We start from the raw sequence: 22227 nt of genomic DNA, 5'->3' as shown, positions 1-22227 counted from the left end.
TGATTGCTGTGGCCAAAACTTCCAGAACTATGTTGAATAGTAGTGGTGAAAGTGGGCACCTTTGTCTTGTTCCTGACAGTTATTTTATATATTTAACATTCTGACTGACCCGGATTCAATCCCTGGGTGGGGAAGATCCCTTGGAGAAGGAAATGGCTACCTACTCCAGTATTCTTGCCAAAAGAATTTCATGGGGTTGTAAAGAGTGGGACACACCTGAGTGACTAACACAACAATACTCTCCTATATAGGCTTTTTTAAGGCACAACAAACTCTTCGTTATTATCTGCCTAGGTATCTTTAACAGGCAGTCAGCTTACTGTTAATTCACCTTTGCCATGATGGTACCCAAAAGCACAACACCCTAGCATGCTATCTCCCTTAATAGGGAAGGCTGCTGGAGTAAATGGAACAGGTAACTCACGCTACTGCACAATAATGCTGATCATTTTGTCAGAAGTCACTGGACATTGCAGAAAAACCAGGAGATAAAAGGGAGCATTTAGCAGGGAAAAAATGACCTGTGAGGAATGATTCCTCAGATTCAGGAAGATCTTACACTGTAAAACAAGAACAGGATTCTACGAACCAAAGGCAGTAGAATAATAAAGAAGTTTTATAAATTAAAAACATGCAATTCCCCAAAATTAGGAGAGTAGAGGAACTACTGATTACAAGGACCGAATAGCAGAATGTAAGTATTTGAAAATCAAATTTGTGACTGGGAAGTACAAATCAGGAATTTATCCCATCATGAAAAAACCCAAGAAGTAAATTGAGACAAAGATCCAGGAAAATGCATAGAAGACCTTTAAAAGATATAGCAGAAGAATAAAAAGAAAAGTGATTTAAAGAGGAAACGTTGTATTAAAAGGAATAATAAAATAGAAATTTCCCCATAGCAAAAAAATGGATTTTTAGAAAAAGAAGGGCCTACCAAATACTAGACCAGAAGTAATGAGAAGAAGGAGTAGGGGTAAAGATGTTTACCTACAACCTCTCCACCTTCCTATCTAAAATAATGACATTTGCCTCCTTAAAAATAGAGGTTGTTGCTGCTGTTGCTGATAAGTTGCTTCAGTCGTGTCCGACTCTGTGCGACCCCATAGACGGCAGCCCACCAGGCTCCCCCGTCCCTGGGATTCTGCAGGCAAGAACACTGGAATGGGTTGCCATTTTCTTCTCCAGTGTATGAAAGTGAAGTCGCTTAAGTTGTGTCCGACTCCTAGCGACCCTGTGGACTGCAGCCTACCAGGCTCCTCTGTCCATGGGATTTTCCAGGCAAGGGTACTGGAGTGGTGTGCCATTGCCTTCTCTGAAAATAGAGGTTACGAATAGACAATAGAACAGTATTCACAGAATTCTGATGGATAAGGAATGGGGCCAATGTCTGTCCAAACTCATGCAAAATTAATGGCAAAATAGACACATTTTTAAGTATGCAGAGAATTAGCACATTCCATATACACTTTCTGAAAAATGTACCTAAACTTACTCCATAAAACAGAATAAACCACAGAAAGGATAAGCCCTGGAAAAATAGCTGTAAAAAATATAGTAAACAATGGGTTAATATTCCTACTGTTAGCCCTGTCAGTCAATTTTGTAAAAAGATGATGAAAACAACAAAGAATGTGAACAGTTGACCAGAAAACAAACAGAACCCTATTCATGATCAATAACCCTCACTAATAACTGAAGAAATGAACATTAAAATGAGTCTTTTCTGTTAATTGACAAATAGTAAAATTTTGTAGTATGCAGTGTTAACTAATGTGTAAGGGAAAATGGGTGTGTAAATTGATATTGCCACTTAGGATTTAATTTTGGCTTCACCTACCAATTTTAAATGATGCCCTTTGACAATTTTTTTTTCTTTTTGGATATCTGTCCTATATAAATACTCAGAGGTATATATGCAAGAACGTTCAAAGCAGCATTTTTATTATAGGAAAAAATGCAAATTCTATAGAGAAAAGCTTTTAAAAAAATTACAATACAACTATACAGTGCAATACTACACAGCACAAGAAAGAGGTAAATTTGTATGTTCCAATGTGGAAAAATGGCTATAATAAGTAAAAAATATAATTGTAGAACTGTATATTATTATCTTAATTTCATTAAAAAAATCTTCTATGTACGAGTGTTTGAATATTTGCAGAATAAATCTGAATGAAAACACATTGGATTATTAATGATTGTTATATCCGTAGATGGGAGAAGGCAGGAGTCGAAATTAGACATTTAAGATCTGTATCTTATACTCCCTTACTGGATTATTTTATCGTCTTTCCAATCAAAATGCTCTGAGTTTCCATCAAGGATTCTTTTAGTATAATAAATTTTGTTTCATTTTACTTTCTACTGTTGTTCACCACATTTTCCTTATTATATATCTCTGGGAATCTTTTTCAAAATGAACCGTGTTTTATCTTATATATACTAAAATTTTGTCACATGGCTTAATGTGTAAATCCAGTATCCCATTTTTGGAGTACCTACAGAGAATATACAGACTAGGCTATTGGTTAGTATAATAAATTGGGGGTCTGATGTTGGTTTACTTTTCTCTGCCCTGGAATTTTTTAAAGCAGTAGCTAAATGTTTATCTGGACTAGATCCATGCATAGGTAAAATGAGAAGTCAAACAATTTATGACTCAGATGTTTAAGATTTACAATACGAGATTTACAGTGAGGGTAAAGGTAAATATGTACCTTTTATTTGTACTAAATGCTAAATTTTTTTCTCTTAAGTTTGGAATAGTTGACGCTGATGGATATTTAAGTTTGTATCAAACAAACTGGAAATGTTGTCCAGTTACTGGAAGTATGCCTAAGCCATACCTGGTAAGCCAAGATTTCCTACCTTTAAATTTGTTTAATTTTTATTTTAAAGAAATCAAGAATATATACTTAAGTATCAAAGCCAAAATGTAAAATCTATCTAGTGCTATGTATTCAGTCATACTACTGTAAGTTTCTGTCTGTATTATGTTAAAATTACTCTGTGAGGTATAAAAATCTCTAGTCTCCAGTAACTTGGAAAATAAACCTGTAAAGTGCCTGGTTCTGATGGCAAGGGGAAATCAGATATATGGTTACTAGAGGCAGGGGAAATTAGATGGAGGCAGTTCAAAAGGTACAAACTTGGAGTTATAAGCCAGTACTAGGGATGTAGTGTACAACATGATTAACATAGTCAATATGTTATATATGAAAGTTGCTAAGTGAGTAAATTCTGAGTTCTCATCAAAGGAAAAATATTTTTTATTTTCCTTTTATATCTATGTGAGGTGGTGATACTGCTAGACTTATTGTGGTAATCATTTCATGATGTATGTGAGACAGAACATTATGCTGTACTCCTTAAACTTACACAGTGCTGCATGTTAATCATTTCTCAAAACTGAAAGAAAAAAGAAAAGTAAAAAAACTCACCAGAAAACATAAATAAATAATAAGAGTAGTGGATCAGTCACTTGATAAAGACCAAAGAAGTAAAATTTATTTAAAATGTAATAATTAGTCAAGGGATATATTTTTAAAAAAGAAAAGAAGCCTGTATAGAACCAACGTGGTACCTCTGGAGACCCATGCAACCATAGGTTAGTCAAGTACCTTTCTAGCCTTACTAAACTGCAGCTGGCTGTGATGCCTAAAAAGGATGATAAACAGACTAGTGCATCTAGTTGTTTTTCTGCAGTAAATTTATACCTTATGAACAAAGCAGAAAAGATATCCTATAGCTGGTGCTATTTTCTTGTCCATCTCTTAAAAAAAATTGATAACATCTTTATTCAGGACCACAAAAACTTAGTGAACCTTCCATAACTTCATAGAACTGTGAATTTATATCTGATAGATTCTTCAGTGAAGCCCTTTGTAGGACTAAGCAATATCTATCAAGAAAAAAATTAAGAATGTGGGTTGATTCTGGTAGTTCACTCTAGGTTAAATGCTAGAAGAAAGTACTAATCTAAGTGAAAGCAAGCAAGGGAGTGTTGGTGAGGGTACTTTGAAACTATTTATTTTTTCCTCATATTTTCATTCAGCCAGCAGATTAAATGTACAAGTGGCCTTTGAACAGCACAGGGATTAGGGGCACTGGACACCCTCCCCCCTCAAGTTGAAAATCTAAATATAACTTTGCAGGCAGCCCTCCATATCCATGGTCCTGCATCAATAGATTCAACCAACCTTGGATCATGTAGTACTCTAGAATGTATTTATTGAAAAAAAAAAAAATTCTGTGTATAAGTGGACCCATGTAGTTTAAACCTGTATAGTTCAAACCATGTTGTTCAACAGTGAACTGTACAAGTTTATGTTCCTAAGGGGACTACCTTTTTATTTTTTTGACTTCCAAAAAGACAAATTAGTTTAAAAATAAATAGTATTTGCTTTTGGAGATTAAAGTAAATTTTGTTTTAAAGACATATCATCTAGCCCAATTGCAGTGGTGTTTGGGGGCAATGGGGAGTGACTGAAAGGAAAATTTTTTCATGGGATGATTTTGACATGTTTTAAAAATTCATTTTTTATTAAATGTCTAAACAGAAATAACTTGGTAATGTTTATGATTGACTAAAAATCTCTCCTAATAGTTTGTTATTATTTGATGGAATATTGAGAAACATTGTCAATTTTCTAATTTGTTGACTGTTAGTATTATGTTTTTATTTAACATATTTAAAAAATATTTAAAAGTATATTTCTGAAAATAAACAATTCAGTCTGAGATCATCTGAAATTCTAGTTTTTGTCTTCTAAGACAAACATTTTCACAAGTTTTCTAAGAAAAATATTTGAACTTAACCTCTTTTTGTTTCCCCTTGAACTTTTGGTTGAACAAAAGCAGAGGGCCTTGTAAAGGCTCATAATGTATGCATCTTCTTTAAGTAGCTCAGGAAAAGTATATGTATGCATGTGTGTTTGTGTGTGAGAGAGGGGAGGCGGGGGGAGAAGAGAGAGAGAAGTGGCAAATTTACAAATATGCCAAAATGGGGAACCTTGGTGAACTGGGGTGAGGGGTATATGAGAGTTCTCTGTATTACTCTTATAACGTTTCTGAAGTTTATAGGGGAAAGAACACAGGGATTAAGTGAGCCACAAATTACATGATCACTTTTTGATTAATGCATCTACCTGCTTATAAAGTTGTTTGTGATAACAATAACGTTTGTTGTTTATAACCATTCCAGACTTGGCAGTGTCATAACAAAACAGCCAATGATTTTGTCTTCGTTAGCTCTTCCTCTCTAATAGCTACAGCTGGTCTTTCAACTGACAATAGGTAAGAGATTATAACTGAAATTGAAATTTGTAGTGTATGTAGCTAAGCTTTATTTTTAAATTGCTTAATGTCCTTATATCTCAATAATGTTTTCACACCTTTAAATATTTTTATTACAGAGACTTGTTTCTTAGAGCACTTTTGTGTTTGAATTGTAAAGCTAAGGAAATTCTGGTGACATTAAAAACAAAATCCATTCCTTCTGGATTTTTGGTATTCTATTAATGACGTTAACATTTCAGTGTAGGAGAAAAGAATTTGATTTTGCTAAGAGTTTTTCTCCATGTTATTTTCTATGTGTTAAGAAAGCTTGAACCAAAAAAAAAAAAAGTATTCTTTATTGGCCCCACTGTTTAGTTAAACCCTTGCCATAGCCTATGAGACCAATATTATCAGTTTCGTAATCAGAACACAAGAAATTCCAAAAGACATGTTAGTTGTGTATGGCACCCTGTCCCCATCTCCCCGAAACACTTAAATGTGTGGAAAAAAAATCTCGTTTCTCCATGTCCATGCACACTTTTGACTTCCCTCATACAGCTGAGTTTGAGATTAAGGCCTTTTGAAGTTGCTGAGCTTTTTATATTTGTCTGAGGCGCCTCTTTGCACTCAAAGTGGGAATTTTAGGAATATGGAGTTTTCAACCCATCTTTCATAGAAATTCTTATATATATTTATGCCTCCTTTGTAACTCACAGAATGGAGTAGAAGCTGTTCCCTTTCATAGTAGGAATAAGTTTTCTTTTTGCTCAAGATTCCTTGTGTCCTGTTCTTTATTTCAGTCAAACTATTTAGATTAGAAAACCAGTGAATACAAAAAATAGTTTCTATATTCAGATTTCATGTAGTATTCCTTGTAATTACATGTTAATCTGAAGTTTTTCATTTTGGAAGCTATTAGTTTTTAAAATTTTTGTCTAAAAATTAATCATACATAAGTATATTGGTTACTTGTATTTGGTGCCTTATAAATTTAAGAACTTTCTGTGTGAGTGAGATTCAGATGAGCTAGAATGAGACATACTGTTTTTTTAATTGAAGTATACTTGATTTACAATATTATGTTAGAGGTATATAGCATCATTATTCAGTATTTTTGCAGATTATACTCTATAGATTTTTATAAGATAATTATTATAATTCCCTATTCTATATACAGTGTATCCTTGTTTCTTGTCTATTTTATAATATATATGGTAGTTTGTATCTTTTTTTTTTTAAAGTTTGTATCTATTAATTCCATATTCCCAATTTGTCACTCCCTCATCTTCTCCTCTTTGGTAACAAGTTTGTTTTCTATATCTGTGAGTCTGTTTCTGTTTTGTATATATAGTCATTTATATTATTTTTTAGATTGCATGTTGTGATATCATATAGTATTTGTCTTTTTCTGTCTAACTTACTTCACTGAGCACAATAGTCTCTAGGTCCATCCACATTGCTGCAAATGGCAGTATTTCATTCTTTCTTATGGCTGAGTAATATTGTGTGTGTGTCTCACATCTTCTTAATCCAGTGTTCTGTTGATGGGCACTTGGGTTGCTTCCATGTCTTGGCTATTATAAAGTGCTGCTGTGAAAGTTGGGCTGCATATATCTTTTCAAAAGAGTATTTTCATTTTTTCAAGATATATATCCATGAGTGAAATTGGTGGATCATATGGTAGTTCTGTTTTTAATTTTTTGAGGAACCTACATACTGTTTTCCATAGTGGATATACCAATGTACATTTTCACCAACAGAGTACAAGGGTTCCCTTTCCTCCTCATCCTCCAACTAATATTTTTTAGATTTATGTACTTTTGGACTATGCTGGGTCTTTGTTACTGTGCACAGGCTTTCTCTAGTTGCAGTGGGCAGGGTCTGCTCCCTAGTTGCAGTGCGTGAGCTTCTCTTTGCTGTGGTTTCCTTTGTGGCAGAAATGGTCTCTAGGTGTGTGGGGTAAGTAGTTGTGGCACACAGGCTTAGTTGGCCCAGAGCATGTGGGATCCTTCTGGACCAGGAGTCAAACCTAAGTTGTCTGCATTGGTGGGCAGATTCCTAACCACTAGACCACCAAGGAATCCCCTCTCTAAATTTTTTTTATTGGAGACTTTTTGATAGCCCCTCTAACAGGTGTGAGGTGATTGCTCATTGTTGTTTTGATCTGCATTAGCGATATTGAGCATCTTTTCATATGCCTCTTAGGCATCTATATGTCTTCTTTGGGAAATTATCTATTGAGTTACTCTGTCCATTTTTTTTTTTTTTAACAGGTTGAATCAGAAACCAGTTAAGATACCCGGCTGTGATTGATGTTGGGGTTTTTTTGTTTGTTTTGGTGGCTTTGTGTTTTGGTTTTGTTTGTTTGTTGGCTGTACTGTGCTGCATGCAGGATCTCAATTCTCAACCAGAGATTGAACTTGTGCCCCCTGCATTGGGAGCGCAGAATCTTAGACACTCAGCCACCAGGGAAGTCCTGTTCCACTTTTTTTTTTTTTTTTTAATATTGAGCTATATGAACTGTGTGTCTGTTCTAGGTGTTAACTCCTTGCCAGTTACATCATTTGCTTTTTCTCCCATTCAGTAGATTATCTTTTCATTTTGTTGATGATTTCCTTTGCTCTGTAAAAGCTTTATGTTTAATTAGATCCCATTGGTTTATTTCTTTTTTGCCTAAGGAGACTGATCCAAGAAAATATAGCTGTGGTTTATGTAAAAGAGTATACTGCCAGTGTTCTCTTCTAGAAGTTTTATGATTTTCCATTCTTCCATTTAGGACTTTAAACAATCTTGAGTTTGTTTTTGTATATTGTAAAAAGGAATGTTTCAATCTCATTATTTTACACGTTGCTGTCCAGTTTTTCCGCCACCACTTGTTGAAAAGACTGTCTTTCCTCCATTGTATATTCTTGACTTCTCTGTCATAGATTAATTGACCATAAGTCTTGGGTGTATTTCTGGGGTCTCTATTCTGTTCCATTGACCTATGTGTCAGTTTTTGTGTCAGTACCACACTGGTTTATTTTTTGTTTTTGTTTTTTACATTAAGAACTTCAGTTTATTTAAAAAAGAAAACACATCTTAACATGAAGGAAAAGACAAGCCATATAATGGGAAAAGATATTTGCAAACATAATTTTATTGTTTCACAGTCTCTATGGAACAGGAATTTGAGAATGGCCTAGCTGAGTGACTTTTCCTTAAAGCTGCAGTGAAGATGTCAGTGGGGCTGTAATGATCTGAAAACTTGACTGGAGCTGGCAAATCTTCTTCCAAGATGGCTTATTCACGGGGCTATTGGCAAGCCTTGTCAGGAGACCTCAGTTTCTCGCCACTTGAGTCTCTCTAAAGGGCTGCTTGAGTGACCTTATGACGTAGCAGCTGGCTTTCCTACAGAGCAAGTGATTTCCAAGCCACTCTCCATATTCCCTGAGGTCTTTGACTCCTGGATGAGTCTTCTATATCTTGATGCCTCTTTCAGTAGAGGGATTTAAATTATGTGAATTTAATTATACATGCTTGTGGACCAAAGGGTGGGGATCCTGCTAGCGTTGGAGGGTCTCCTGTGAGGTGTAGGTCAACAGTGGCTTGCAACAGTGAGTTAGGAACTCAGTATCACACTGTTTTGATGACTGTAGCTTTGTAATATAGTCTGAAGTCAGGGTGTATGATTCCTCCAGCTCTAGTCTAATATCTAAAAATTACTTTGACAACTCAGGGTCTTGTGTAGTTATTTTATTTTAGTTCTGTGGAAAATGTCATGAGTATTTTGATAGGGATTGCATTAAATCTGTAGATTGGTTTGAGTAGTGTGGTCATTTTAACAATATTAATTCTTCCAATTTAAAAGCACAGGCTATCTTACCATTTCTTTGTAGCATCTTCAGTTTCCTTCATCAGTGGTATATAGTTTTCAGAGTATAGGTCTTTCACCTCCTTGGTTATGTTTATTCCTAAATATTTATTCTTATTGATGTGATTTTAAGTAGGGTTGTGTTTTACCTTCTTCTGATATTTCATTAGTAGTATATAAAAGTATAGCACATTTTTTGTATATAATCTTATATCCTGCAACTTTGCTGAATTTATTTATTAGTTCTAAATTTGGAGGGGTGAAGATTTTAGGGTTTTCTATATCATCTGCAAATAGTGACAGTTTTCCCTTTTCCCTTCCAGTTTGGATACCTTTTATTTCTTTTTCTTGTTTGCTATAGCTAGGATTTCTAGTAACATGTTAAATAAAATTGGAGAGAGTGAACATCCTTGTCATGTTTCTGAATTTAGTGGCAGGCTTCCAGCTTTTCACTGTTGAGTATGATGTTGATTGTGGATTTGTCTTAAGTGGCCTTTAATTATGTTAAGAACTGTTTCCTCTTTACACACAGTTTTATCATGAATGGACAACTCAATGGAGAATTTCTGTGTCTTTTGAGATGATCATCTGATATTTATCTTTCTTTTTATTTATGTGATGTATTATATTTTTTGATTTGCAAATGTCTAACCATCCTTGTGACCTTAGTATTAATTCAGCTTGATCATGGTGTATGATCTTTTTTATGTATTTGGTTTGTTAAGATATTTTGTCGAGGATTTTTATATCTGTAGTTATCAAAGATATTGGCCTGTAATTTTCTTTTTTTATAGTGTCTTTGTCTGGTTTTGGTATCAAGATAATCGAGGTAATGATGGCCTTGTAGAATCAATTTGGGAGTGTTCCCTCCTCTTCAGTTTTTTGGAATAGTTTAAGAAGGATAAGTATTAGTTCTTCATATATTTAGTAGAATTCCCATGTCTGGTCCTAGACACTCAGTTACCTGGAAGTTGCTTTTGTTTTGTTTCCCCTTCCAGATTGATTTTCACTTCTAGTGATCAGTCTGTTTAAATTTTCTGTTTCTTCTTGATTCATTCTTGGCAGGCTGTCTATTTCTAGAAACTGGTCCATTTCTTCTAGGTTGTCCAGTCTGTGGGCATAGAACTGTTCATAGTATTATGATTCTTTGTATCTCTGTGATATCAGTTGTTATTTCTCCTCTTTCATTTCTTGTATTGTTTATTTGGGTCCTCTGTCATCTTCTTGATGATCCTGAATAAGTTTGTTGATTTTGTTTTCTTTTCAGAAAATCAGCCCTTGTTTTCATTGATTGTTTCTATTGGATTTTTCTTTTTTAATCTCTGTTTTATTTCCTCTCTAATCTTGGTTAAAGTTCCTTCCTTCTACTGACTTTGGGCTTTGTTTGTTCTTCTTTTTCTAAAAGAAAAAGTAGATGGTAGCTTGGGTTGTTTATTTGAGAATGCCTGTATTGCTGTGAACTTCCCTCTTAGAATTGCTTTCTGCATTCCATAGATTTTGGGAAATTGTGTTTCCATTTTCATTTGTCTCAAGGTCTTTTCTGACTTAAACCTTTTGATTTCATTATTGACCCATTGCATTTTTAGTAGCATGTTGTTTGGTCTGCATGTTTGTTTGTTTTTCCTGTTTTTCTCTCTGTAGTTTATTTGTAGCTTCATACCTTTGTGATTAGGGGAAAAAATATGCTTGATACAATTTCTATTTTCTTAAATTTGTTGGCACTTGTTTTGTGACCTAGCTTGTGACGTATTTTAGAGAACATTCCATGTGTGCCTGAAAAGGATGTGCATTCTGCTGTTTTAGAATATAATATTCTATACATACCATTTAAGCTCAACTGATCCATTGTCATTTAATACCACTATTGCCTTATAGACTTTCTCTCTGGATTATTTGTTCATTGATGTCAGTGGGGTGTTAAAATCCCATACTGCTACTGTATGATTATCAATTTCTTCCCTATGTATTCTTTATTATTGTTTGCTTTATATAGGTGCTTCTGTACTGGGTGTGTATATGTTAACATGTATAGTATTCCTTTTGTATTGATCCCTTTATCATTATATAATGTGAAACTTTTATTCTGTTTTCAACTTTTTATGTCACTTAAGAAGTAATCTTTCCTTTTTTCAGAAACATATGTTTGTGGGACACTCTTGTAGCACCTGCCAATAGTTTAGTCCATGGTAAGTTTTGAAAGCATTTTATAAAAGTGATTTTTAAATGGATTTTTTTAAATGACATGTTTAATAGTTTGTGAGATTTATTTTGCTCATGGTAGCAAAGTATGAAAGCAGAAAAGTTTAATATGTGTAATTAACTCTTCACTTTAATGAAGGACAGTGGAACATAGATAATATAAAAATTGTTCATTGTGAATATCAGTTACAGTATTATATCCTCTCACACCACTGTTACTCAACTTCATACTTGAAGTTACAACTAAAGCAATAAGACAAAAAAAGGAAATTAAAGATATACTTATTGGAAGGGATGAAATAAAACTGTGTTTATTCACATATTATATGATGTTGTAGAAAACTCCAAAGAGTATAGGGGGAAAAAAAAAACTGCTGGAACTAATGTACAGATATAGCAAAGTCAAAGCTTTGATTCTAGATCAGTATACTAAAATCAGTTGCTTTCCTTTACACCAACAAATGAACATTTGGAAGTTGAAATTAAAAAAAAAAAAATCACCATTTAAAATAGCACCCAAAATAATGTAATTCTGAAGCATAAATCTGTATAGCATCTGTTGGGAAAAGCTACCAAAAAAGGTAAAAAAGATAAAAGACCTAAATAAATGGAGAGATAGTCTGTGTTCACAAACTGTAAAACTTGGTATTGTTAAGATGTTACTTCCTCCCAACTTTATAGATTCAGTGCAATTCTAATTAAACCCCCAGCAGTCTGTTTTGTACATGTCAACAAACTGGTTCTAAAGTTTATGTAGAGGGGCCACAGACCTAGAATACTTGCAAACCTGGAGTATTCATATTGCCTGATTTCAGGAATCACTGTAAAGCTACAGTAATCAAGCCACTGTGGTATTGGCTTAAGAATAGACACATTAGGAAGCATAGAAATAGACCTGCACATAGTTGGTAGACTCATCATTAATAATGGTATAAAGGTAATTTAATGGAAGCACATAGTCTTTTCAACAAAGAGTGCTATAACATTTGGGTCCTTTTGTGTGGAATAATGAATATAGGTACAAATCTTACCCCTTTCACAAAAATTTGCTGAAAATGAATCATAGATCTACATGTAAAAACAAAACTGTAAAACTTCTGGACGGAAATATAGGAGAAAATCTAGGTGACCTTGGGTTTGGTGATGAGATTTAGATAAAACAAAAACACAATCCAGTAAAGAAATGATATATTCCAGACTTTTAAAGTTATCCTTTTGTTCACTATCTGAAGAGCAAATAGCCATATAAAAGATGCTCAGTATCTGTAGTCGTCAGGGAAGGGCACGCTAAATGTACCATAATTTATCATACTATCCTATACACTGGAATAGCCAGAATTAAAGATTCTAGAACACCAAGTGTTGATGAGGGTATGAAAAAACTGGAACCTTCATGATTTGCTGATAGAAGTATGAAATAGTACAACTTCTTTGGAAAACTGTTCAGCAATTTCTTAATAAAATTACACTTGCACCTAACATGACCTAGCAGTATATATTTTTACACAAAAAATGAAAACACATGTCCACAATTAAACTGGTATAGGAATGTTATTAGCAGCTTTGTTTATAATAGCAAAAAACTGGAAATAACACAAATGTCCAACAGGATAACATGGTATATTTATGTAATAGAATACTGTTCAGAACTAAAATGCATGCCCCACTGATAGATAGAACAACATAGGTTAACACCTAAAGTGCATGTTGAAAGGAAAAAGAAGCAGGAACAAAAGAGTATGTCCTACAAAACTCCATTTATATGAAGTTCAAGAACTGGCGAAACTAATTGGATAGAAATCAGAATTGTGATTGCTTTTGAGGGCAAAGGAAAAGCCTGAGGGTGCTTTTTGGAATGATGAACACATTCTTTGTTTTGATCTGAATAATGCTTACACAAAGGTATCCATTTGTCAAAACTTATGAACGGTGTACACTTAGAATTTGTCCATTTTACTCTATGCAAGTTTATATCTCAAAGTGCTGGAAAAGTTAAAAAAAAACCTTATGATTAGTTTTATCTAGATTCTTACAATACTAATAACATTTTGTTGAGTACTTAGTATTTGCCAGGTAATGTATATGCTTTGAATATATTCCCTAGTTTCATCCTCATACATAACTGTTAGGCAGATGGTGTTATCATCTCTTTTACAAATGATGAAACTGAGACTTAGGTTAAATAATTCGCCTAAGGTATACATTTAAATCCAGACAAAATCCAGGATTTTGGGAATACACTGATATTGGTTTTTAGTTTCCTTATTTAGTAGTTCTGTCATCTATGTCGTTTCTGGGTTAGTTTCAGTTGATGGATTTTCTTGTCCTTATGTGTGCTTCTTTGCATGCCTGGTCATTTTTTATTAGATATAGTGTAAATTTTACACATTTTAGGTATTATTTTTGTATTGTTTAAATATTTTTTGAGGTTTTCTCCAGGACTGAGTTACTTGGAAACAGATTTGTTGAGGGTGGAGATGGGAATCATGTTAAACAGAATCAAAGCCACGTTTGGTACAGGGCAAATTTTGCACGCACATGTGTACACACACACCCCATTGAGTCAGTACCCTTCTCAGTACTCTGTATAATGCCTTCTGAATTAAAAGATTTTTTTCCCTACTCTGGCTGGTAAAAACAGGAACACAAATCAACCTGGATTCCCCTTTCTTATGCTATGGCCAGAAAATCCTAAGCAGTAAGCTGAGTCAGTTGTGTGGCTCACCTAGTTCGTTTCTCATTTCTCAGAGATCATTCTTCTTCAGTGCTTAGTTTCCAGTGTCTCATTCCATTGTTTCTTATGTATCACTTGATATTTTCATTGATTTAGGCAGGAGAGTAAATCGAGTCTAGTATTCCACCTTGGCCAAAAGCCAGGAGTATGTTTCTTATGCTGTTATATAGTTTTAATTTTTATTTAATTTTCAGCTTTTGCATGTCATGATAGTGGAGCCACTGTTTTGGCATATGCTCCAAAACATCAGCTACTAATATCAGGTGGCAGAAAAGGTTATACATGTGTCTTTGACCTTCGGCAACGACAACAGAGGCAACTCTTCCAGAGCCATGATTCTCCTGTTAAAGCCATTGCTATTGATCCTACTGAAGAGTACTTTGTTACAGGATCTGCCGAAGGCAACATAAAGGTAATTATAGTAATGCCACAATATCTGCAATGTGAAAGGAAATTTTTGGAAACCTTGGTTCTTTAATCATATTGAAGACACTTGTCTCTTTAAATGATAGAAATATTGACTCCTTTGTAGTCCACAAGATTAATTGCTATTTAATCCTTTAGTGAATAAAATAAAATAATATTTAACTTGAAAATTGCCCATTTTCCTGTTGTTTTCAAATGTGCTTAACTAATGGATGCAAATGAACTGGATTTTCTGTGGATATGGATATGAACATATTTCAGACGTTAGTCTTGACTCCATGTTCAGAGTTACTGAATACAGTTTCAGGTACTGCGAAATATACTGACATTTTCCCTTATCCCAGATTTCTCCCCATTTTGTCATTCATAGTATCAGCATCCAACCACTTAGTGACTGATTCAAGAATGCTGATGTACCTGGATAAGCCCTGCTTATAACAGTCTTTCTGAAACTCCACTGTTTCAAACTTAGAAGTTTGAATGTTAAGCAGCTTGTTAAAAATGTTAAGCACCTTGTTAAAAGTGAATCCCACTCTAGAAATACTGTTGCTAGATTGTACCCCCATAACAAGTTGGTAAGTCCAAGGCTCAGAAGTGTGCACTTTTATAACATAGATACAGTGGTTCTGATGAAGGATTCCCTGTCTGCACTTTAAAGGCTCTGTAGGGGTAAGACTAGTCAACAGATTATTCTAATGGTCAGTAACTCACTGGGGGAGTCTAGTTTCTTAGAATCCATTAATTTAAATGCTAGTGAGACTACTTAGTACAAATAAGTTGGACTACTTTACTTTGTTAGGACTTCCATACTGTTTTTATAATTCTCAGCCAGAAAAAAATTAACTAGAATTTCAAAAAGGTGTTTCTTAAAATCAAATATATATACCAGTTTTCATACAAAATTCTTTGTTTGTTTGAAGCTAGTTTCTTATTTGAACTTTCCTCAGTTTAGAATAAGTTGTGCTAGATGTTAGATTAGTTCTTTAGTATGTACTTTCATTCTGAGTTTGATTATTTAATCAAGTTAAAAGATTTCATAATATACCAGGTTGTATTCAGGAGTTACAATTTTAACACTCATGTCTAGAGTAGTGTGAATTAATGAATTTCTCTGGGAAAAGAAAGAAAAATTTTTTTTAAATGAGATGTCAAAACATCAGAAAATTGTAATAATTTATCTTGCCACTGGAATATAGTTTTGCCTGATCTGAAGGCCTCTGGGTGTTTGGCACTTTCCTCTTTCCAGTGGTTCTGATTCCCTGGTGGATACTGTGCATTATGGAGAAAAAATTATCCTATTTATATAGGTACACAGCAGAATCTTTGCTGAGAGAGAAAATTTAAGTTTCTGTTGCATTGCATACCTAACCTTCTTGTATCTAACTTTTCTCATTTCTAATGAAGGGTTTAAAATACTTACCTGTTTTACTGGATTAACTTTTGAAGAATGTAATAATATCAGTGAGATTTAGAAAATTGCAACACTGTATACAAGAATCAAAATGTTGTAACTGTAGGCCTACACAGATTTTTCTCCATTTTTGTTTTAGAAATTCCTTATTTGTACACAAAGACAGGCCTAAATCTTTTGCTTGGATTTTTTTTTGTTGTTTTTTTTTTGGCTTGGATTTTTAAGGTATTTGTCAATCCCAATTTTTATTTTGTCCTTGATATAATTTCAGATTTGGAGTCTCTCTACCTTTAGTCTTCTTCACACCTTTATCAATGAACATGCTCGGCAATCCATTTTCAGAAATATTGGAACCGGAGTGATGCAAATTGAGACGGGGCCTGCAAATCACATTTTTTCATGTGGAGCTGATGGAACAATGAAAATGAGAATACTACCGGATCAGTTTAGCCCATTAAATGAAGTGTTGAAAAATGATGTGAAATTTATGCTGTAACATTTTAACAATAAGATGTATAATTTATTACCTATTCCTTGAAGTGGCCAACACATATAATGTACGGTGATCATTCTCTATACCACAAATAAGCTAATGCTTTTCTTGTTTTCATATTTATTTTATGGAGCTTTGCCCTTGATGCACTGATGCCTTAAAAATTAACAAGGTCATTCAGAATTAGACTACATTGCCTAAAGTAAAATGTGTAAGTAATGCTGTAATAATACGTATTTATAGTATGTTATAGTGAGTATATCATAGTGTTAAAGGAATTTTGTTTTGTTGATAAGTTCTTCTGCAGACATCTCTGCATGAATTTGTTTCACACTAAAAATACCCCTTTTTTTTGCACCTTTACAGGTGCAACCTATAAAGGCAGTTGCACCTCAGTCATCACTTAATTCACCACATTCTCACTTCCTTTTTCAGACTTTCGCATCTCAGACTCCTCTGTTAATTAATGATAGAATTATATTTGGGCAAGAGTCAAAAAATAATATCTCCATTAACACTGTCATTGGGACTTTAGTGGTAAATGAGTCAAGTGGCTCCTTATGTAAAGTTTTCATCAGTTTTCCCTCTGGAGCCCAAGTTGTATGTGTGTGGTGTGTGTATGTATATAATATATCTTACACATCTTATGTGAACTGTGTGTGTGTATAAGAGAAAACTGCAAGTCTTTTCATTTGTTTTTGTGCCATAACAGCACCGCCACCAGAATAACAACTTTTTTGCAACTGGTTTTTTTTTATCTTTTTTTTTTAAATTTTGAATTCTCACAATCTTCAAATAAATTTCAGGAAAATTCCAAGATTATTAAGATTGCATTGAGTTAGATTAGACATAGCAGGCAATAATGTTTCTGTGGTGGCATATATGAGACACTTAAGCTTATAAATTTGTCAAAGGATTTTTGGGCACCGTACATTTTACTTCAACTTTATTTTACTTCTTATTTTTAGGTGCTTTTAGTCTCAAAGTAATGAAAAACTTACAGCAGTGTTTTTAGAAACAAATGTGAAAAGTCAAATTACATAGATAGTATTTACAAATGTAAAATACCTGCCAGATCTACCATTAATAGATAATAAACTAAACCTTATATTTTATTATTTTTTTGCCAAAATATATTATTTTATTATAAAAGTATGACCAAAATATTAAAAATGCACAATGCTTTTAACTTAAATGTGCTAACCCTATTTCTGTCTGTTTTGTGCTATACCTTTTCTGATTCAGAATTATAGAAAACTTGATAATACTTAATTTTAACCAAGGAGACTGGAGGCAAATGGGACTAAGTGTTTAAGCAACAACTATATACTACTTAGCTTAAATATATTTTGTTAATAGGAACATTAATAGAACATTTTTATGTAACAAAATATGGACAACTATTATCTTGGAAATTAAAGAGTCAAATGAAGCAAAGAAATGAAGGGCTGGTAAAATGAATTTTGTAATATCCTCAGGATACTTTTAAAAGTATATTGTTAAAAGATTTTGTAAATTCATACTTTTAAATGTGTTAAGCAAGTTGCGATGAAGACACTGTTATTGTGTAGAGAGTTTATGTGCACATAATAACCTGTACCTATAAATTGTGCAATACGATATGTGACTATTTGCCATGGAGAAATCTGTGACAGCATTGCAAACGATACTATTGTTTGATGTAGTTAATCTTAAATTACTCAGTAATTTCTTCATGAATCAAGATTCAAAAGGCTTTAAATTTAAACACTTTCAGTGAGATAGAAAATTTATTATTATGCTTATTAGGAAAAAGACATGGTGGATGAAGAATTAAGCATTTTAATTAAGGGTTTATATGAATAATAAATTATGTAAGCCCATATGTATTTACATCCAGAGTCATAATATTTTAAATAAACAATCATGCAGTGACTTTTTTTTTAAGCATGCTATTGTTTTAAGTAATAGTTATGCCACTTTAGTTGATTTAAGTATATGTGACATTTTAAATAGGAGAATTTCTGTATTTGTATTTGGTTAATGTAGGAAGAATTACGTAATTTTCCCAGATTCCCTGTTGTTCCTTTTCTATAGTCTTTTTAACTTAATGAGTAAGCATTATGCAAAAAAGGTGAGAATAAAATGGTAAAGGTAGTTGGAATGTATGCTTAAGTAAAAAATGATGTACATGTATATAAAATTTTATCCACACTAATGGTGTGGATACAAATTACATTGTTTAAATTGTGTGTTTTCTGAGAATGAGGCTTTGTAAGGGTAGAAGAATTAACCACACTGTGAGCCTCATTTTCTAAAATGTAGGGTTGTGTTGTTTTTTTTTTTAATGTAGAATCATGGGACAGTCAATTCTATCATCCTTTCTGGCTCTCTTTGTCTTGCCCCAATTCATTCATTTCTCCTTAAAAAATTTTTTTTTATAAAACCACTGCAGAATTTCTCCAACTGGTCTCAATGATCAGAACTTAAAGAAAATCCTTATACAACATTAGAGTGGCGATGATCTTTTCATAACAGTGTTGACAACCCAGAAGGATATATTTTACTAAACAAAAAGTTTAAATGTTATATTGCAAGACACTACAATCCAAAGAACAGGTAGACAAGAAATATATGTATAGTATATAGGGAAAATTTAATGCTCCTAATACAAAGAGAATTTTAAAATGATAAATAATGGGAAAATAACCACACCAAGCACAAATATGTTCATCCTCACTAAGAGCGCAAAGAATGTTAAAAAAAAAACAACAACAATGTGATACCACTGTTCATCCATCAAATTAGAATAAAGTCAAAACAGTGGCTTCAGTTCGGTGAAGATGCAAGGAAGTGAGCACAGTGAAACATTGCTGGCAGAACTAAACTGTTACAAAGTCATGTAGATACATATATAAGACTGAAAAACATACTTTCACTGAGCAATCTTTTGGGAAATTATCCTTTACAATAAAAATACCTATGCATAAAAATATATGTATACAGATGTTTATTGAGACAAATCTCAATGTTAATTCATGGGTAAATTGTGGCATAAATTTTGGTAATCCATACAACAGAATATTCTCTCTTTTCAAAAAATTGTTAGAATTGTATCAGTTCATCTGAAAAAAGTTGGTAAGAAAAAAATTTCAAAGTAAAAAGTGTTATATCCTATGTTTCAGATTTTTTTAGTCTTTAGTTTTAGTTTGCATTATAGGAACATAGAAATATATATGGAAGAATACATGTGAAGCAAGACTCTAACATGGAAGGAAGAAGGAGATAATACTTTTCTAAATGTCTTTAAACCCTGCTTGGTAACACGATAGCAGAAATAGTCATGTATGTGTTGGTGAAGAAAAGCTGTGTTTTCCTACCAGATAGGACTTTGATAACTGATTTGTTGAGTGAAGTGGTGTTGTTTTAGGAATATTCTTCTTGGAATTGTTGAAAGATACTTTTGGTGTTTGATGTTACTTTAGTAGAAAGGTTACAATGTTGTCCTTCAGAGTACTTGAAAAAAGTTGAATATAGATGACTTAAATGTACCTGTCAGCCTTAAAAATCTGTATGGCTTTTGCTATTTTCAAAGCTAAATGTTTGGAGTTTTTCATGACTTTTTTTTCCCTTCTGCTTGCTTGGTTGTTGCCTGAACATCTGTGGTCTGTAATTCAGGGAGCTAATGCAGAGTTGGAGTATAACATTATTTCACAAGGCTCCTTAGAACAAGAAAAGTTTCTTAATATTCTCTCACTGCAAATATGATGAGTGAAACAGTTTGGTGTTACAGCTCGTTTCTTTCCACAGTGGGAATGCCTTAACGTGTGTCATGCTAAGTCACTTCGGTCATATCTAACTCTTTGTGACCCTTGTGTGTGTGTGTGTGTCACTCAGTTGTGTCTGACTCTTTGTGACCCCATGGACTGTAGCCCACCATGCTCCTCTGTCCATGGAATTCTCCAGGCAAGAATACTGGAGTGGGTTACCATTTCCTTCATTTGAGATCCTAACTCCTGTACAACTGATTGCTTGGTATATAGGTATGACGTTTGTAACAGAATCTAAGCAGTACAGTGATATCAGCCCAGGATATGTGTTTTTAAAGTTTTAAAATCTATATTCCTCCCATATGCAAAACACACATCACCCTGCCAATAAACTCCGCAGTGTTTTTATCGTGTTACTGCATCAGGGTTAGGCTTTTGAACCCCCAAGATCTCATCTAAATGAGGTTCAGGTGTATATGTGGCTCCTTACATGAGTTTCCTTAAGTATAGTACTTCTCAGTTTAAAGACCCATGAAGTAATGAGGCAAGTTATGGGCCTCCTGTCTGTGAAACATACAATGGTGAGACAGAGAGAGTAGCTGTCTCCCATTCTAAAAGATGAGAAGTAACATTCATATGATGGTCTCTGGTCCAGAAGGATTCTGGAAGTTAGGTGGGTACCTGTCACCAATTTTTTAAGTAATCCTGTCCCCTGCAAGTATTTCTCCAGAGCTCTTGGCTCCACCTTTTGGGCTGTTTTTTTTTTCTCCCTACCTCTAAGTTATTCTTGCCACCTCTTCTTAATATCTTCTGCTTCTGTTAGGTCCATACCATTTCTGTCCTTTATTGTGCTCATCTTTGCATGAAATGTTCCCTTGGTATCTCTAATTTTCTTGAAGAGATCACTGGTCTTTTCCCATTCTATTGTTTTCCTCTATTTCTTTGCACTGATTGCTGAGGAAGGCTTTCTTATCTCTCCTTGCTATTCTTTGGAGCTCTGCATTCAAATTGTATATCTTTCCTTTTCTCCATTGCCTTTTGCTTCTCTTCTTTTCTCAGCTATTTGTAACGCCTCATCAGACAACCATTTTGCCTTTTTGCATTTCTTTTTCTTGCGGATGATCTTGATCACTGCCTCCTGTACAATGTCACAAACCTCCCTTTATAGTTCTTCAGGCACTTTATCAGATCTAATCCCTTGAATCTGCTTGTCACTTTCACTATAATTGTAAGGGATTTGATTTAGGTCATACCTAATTGTTCTAGTGGTTTTCCTTTCTTCAATTTAAGTCTGAATTTAGCAATAGGGAGTTCATGATGTGAGCCACAGTCAGCTCTTGGTCTTGTTTTTGCTGACTGTATAGAGCTTCTCCATCTTTGGCTGCAAAGAATATAATCTGATTTCAGTACTGACCATCTGGTGCTGTCCATGTGGTGTTGGAAGAGGGTGTTTGCTATGACCAGTGCATTTTCTTGGCAAAACTCTATTAGCATTTGCCCTACTTCATTCTGTACTCCAAGGCCAAATATGCCTGTTACTCCAGGTATCTTGACTTCCTATTTTTGCATTCTAGTTCCCTATAATGAAAAGGACCTTTTTTGGGTGTTCTAGAAGGTCCTGTAGGTCTTCATAGAATGTTCAACTTCAGCTTCTTCAGCATTACTGGTTAGGGCATAGACTTGGAGTACTGTGATATTGAATGGTTTGCCTTAGAAATGAACAGAGATCATTCTGTCATTTTTGAGATTGCATCCAAGTACCACATTTTTCGACTCTTGTTGACTATGATGGCTACTCCATTTCTTTTAAGGGATTCCTTCCCATAGTAGTAGATATAATGGTCATCTGAGTTAAATTCACCCATTCCAGTCCATTTTAATTCACTCATTCCTAAAATGTCGATGTTCACTCCTGCCATCTCCTGTTTGGCCACTTCCAATTTGCCTTGATTCATGGACCTAACATTTCAGGTTCCTATGCAATATTGCTCTTTACAGCATTGAACTTTACTTCCATCATGCGTCACATCCACAGCTGGGTGCTATTTTTGCTTTGTCTCTTCATTCTTTCTGGAGTTATTT

The 22227-nt window shown here is 34.0% G+C and overlaps 1 protein-coding gene across 5 annotated transcripts in view; it reads left to right on the top strand.

Annotated features, from left to right (window-relative positions):
• Nucleotides 1-19338, top strand: part of DMXL1 (Dmx like 1) — a 132029-nt gene extending 112691 nt beyond the window's left edge. For all 5 annotated transcript variants that reach the window (XM_068980121.1, XM_068980122.1, XM_068980120.1 and 2 more), the window contains 5 exons: nucleotides 2760-2852; nucleotides 5207-5298; nucleotides 11267-11319; nucleotides 14261-14478; nucleotides 16175-19338. In XM_068980121.1, the coding sequence (XP_068836222.1) occupies nucleotides 2760-2852; nucleotides 5207-5298; nucleotides 11267-11319; nucleotides 14261-14478; nucleotides 16175-16399 (681 nt within the window). In that variant the 3' untranslated portion in view covers nucleotides 16400-19338. The remainder of the gene's footprint in view (nucleotides 1-2759; nucleotides 2853-5206; nucleotides 5299-11266; nucleotides 11320-14260; nucleotides 14479-16174) is intronic.
• Nucleotides 19339-22227: the final 2889 nt, after the last annotated feature.

This window comes from Capricornis sumatraensis, chromosome 9, assembly GCF_032405125.1.
Source record: "Capricornis sumatraensis isolate serow.1 chromosome 9, serow.2, whole genome shotgun sequence".
Classification (NCBI taxonomy): Eukaryota; Metazoa; Chordata; class Mammalia; order Artiodactyla; family Bovidae; genus Capricornis; species Capricornis sumatraensis.
The sequence above is the reverse complement of the archived record's forward strand: the minus strand, read 5'-3'. Positions and strand labels throughout refer to the sequence as shown.